This window comes from Gobio gobio (assembly GCF_949357685.1).
Source record: "Gobio gobio genome assembly, chromosome: 21".
NCBI classification, from domain to species: domain Eukaryota; kingdom Metazoa; phylum Chordata; class Actinopteri; order Cypriniformes; family Gobionidae; genus Gobio; species Gobio gobio.
Window position 1 is genome coordinate 4,856,821 of NC_137117.1, and position 2,500 is coordinate 4,859,320.

Consider the following 2,500-nt stretch of genomic DNA (forward strand, 5'->3'; position numbering starts at 1 on the left):
ACCGTGAGTGCGCGCGCCGCGGTGACTGCGCTCCGTCCGTTCATCCCGCATTTAAACTTCACTTATCTCCCGTGCGCGCTCCCGCGACGTCAGCGCCGGCCGTCACATCAAGGCCGGTCCCGCGAGTGACGCTCCCGCGGACGCGCTGACGTCTGCGCTCTCCCTGCTGACGTGTTTCATCCATACCCTCATTTACATATTATACACATGATTACACGTGTGTTTACTTTATTAAAACTAATATAGTTGCATACAGTGTACATACATGTACTATATATGTAACATATACACTGATCAGGCATAACATTATGACCGGTGAATAACGCTGATGATCTCTGTTAGTGGGTGGGATATATTAGGCAGCAAGTGAACATTTCGTCCTCAGAGTTGATGTGTTAGAAGCAGGAAAAATGGGCAAGCGTAAGGATTTGAGTGAGTTTGACAAGGGCCAAATTGTGACGGCTTGAGACTGGGTCAGAGCATCTCCAGAACTGCAGCTCTTGTGGGTGTTCATGGGCGGCCGAGGCTCATTGATGGCCCGCCTCGCGACTTACAGGACTTAAAGGATCTGCTGCTAACATCTTGGTGCCAGATCCCACAGCACACCTTCAGGGGTCTAGAGGAGTCCCTCAGAGACGGGTCAGGGGACCAACACAATATTAGGTCATAATGTTATGCCTGATCAGTGTGAATATCAAATGTCTTCTTGAGTGAAATATGACCTGCACTGTCTGAAGACCATGAAATCAGTTTATTGAGTCACTGTAAATACTGTGTGTGTGATTTTTCATGATTTTATTAATTTATAAGATTTTTCATGATTTTATTAATTTCTACGATTTTATTCATTTCTATGATTTTATTCATTTCTACGATTTTATTCATTTCTATGATTTTATTCACTTCTATTATTTTTCATGATTTTATTCATTTCTGAGATTTGTCTTTTTTTCATTTCTATGATTTTATTCATTTCAATGATTTTTCGTGATTTTGTTATTTTCTATTTTTCATGATTTTATTCATTTAAATTATTTTTCATGATTTTATTCATTTCAATGATTTTATTCACTTCTATGATTTTTCATGATTTTATTATTTTTATGATTTTTCATGATTTTTTTTATTTCTATGATATTTCTTGATTTTGTTCATTTCTATGATTTTATTATTTTATTAATTTCTATGATTTTTCATGATTTTATTCATTTCTATGATTTTATTCATTGCTGTGATTTTATTCATTTCTATTATTTTTCATGATTTTATTCATTTCTGAGATTTTTCATGATTTTTTTTTTCATTTCTATGATTTTATTCATTTCAATGATTTTCATGATTTTATTATTTCTATGTTTTTTTCATGATTTTGTTTTATTTCTATGATATTTCTTGATTTTATTAATGATTTTTCATGATTTTATTCATTTCTACGATTTTATTCCTTTCTATGATTTTATTATTTTATTCATTTCTATGATTTTATTCATTTCTATGATTTTATTCATTTCTATGATTTTTCATGATTTTATTCATTTCTATGATTTTATTCATTGCTGTGATTATTCATTTCTATTATTTTTCATGATTTTATTCATTTCTGAGATTTTTCATGATTTTTTTTTTCATTTCTATGATTTTATTCATTTCAATGTTTTTTCATGATTTTATTATTTTCTATGATTTTTCATGATTTTATTCACTTCTATGATTTTTCATGATTTTATTATTTCTGATTTTTTTTTTCATTTCTATGATATTTCTTGATTTTATTCATTTCTATGATTTTATTCATTTCTATGATTTTTCATTATTTTATCCATTTCTATGATTTTATTCATTGCTGTGATTTTATTCATTTCTATTATTTTTCATGATTTTATTCATTTCTGAGATTTTTCATGATTTTTTTATTTCTATGATTTTATTCATTTCTGAGATTTTTCATGATTTTATTCATTTAAATTATTTTTCATGATTTATTCATTTCTATGATTTTATTCACTTCTATGATTTTATTATTTCTATGATTTTTCATTATTTTTTTTGTTTCATTTCTATATTTCTTGATTTTATTCATTTCTATGATTTTATTATTTTATTCATTTCTATGTTTTTACTCATTGCTGTGATTTTATTCATTTCTATTATTTTTCATGATTTTATTCATTTCTGAGATTTTTCATGATTTTTTTTTTCATTTCTATGATTTTTTTCATTTCAATGATTTTCATGATTTTATTCTTTTCTATTTTTCATGATTTTATTAATTTCTACTATTTTATTTATTTCTATGATTTAATTCCTTTCTATGATTTTTCTTGATTTTATTAATTTCCACAATTTTTTATTTTATTCATTTCTATGATTTTTCATGATTTTATTCACTTCTATGATTTTTCATGATTTTATTATTTCTATTTTTCATGATTTTTTTCTTTTCTATGATATTTCTTGATTTTATTCATTTCTATGATTTTATTCATTTCTATGATTTTAT

The 2,500-nt window shown here is 27.0% G+C and overlaps 1 protein-coding gene across 1 annotated transcript in view; it reads right to left on the minus strand.

The window, feature by feature from the left end:
- The window catches only part of LOC307117680 (SPRY domain-containing SOCS box protein 2), a 2,002-nt gene extending 1,914 nt beyond the window's left edge, over positions 1-88 (minus strand). The window contains exon 1 of the mRNA XM_079802673.1: positions 3-88. Coding sequence (XP_079658799.1) covers positions 3-44 — 42 coding nt within the window. The 5' untranslated portion in view covers positions 45-88. The remainder of the gene's footprint in view (positions 1-2) is intronic.
- Positions 89-2,500: the final 2,412 nt, after the last annotated feature.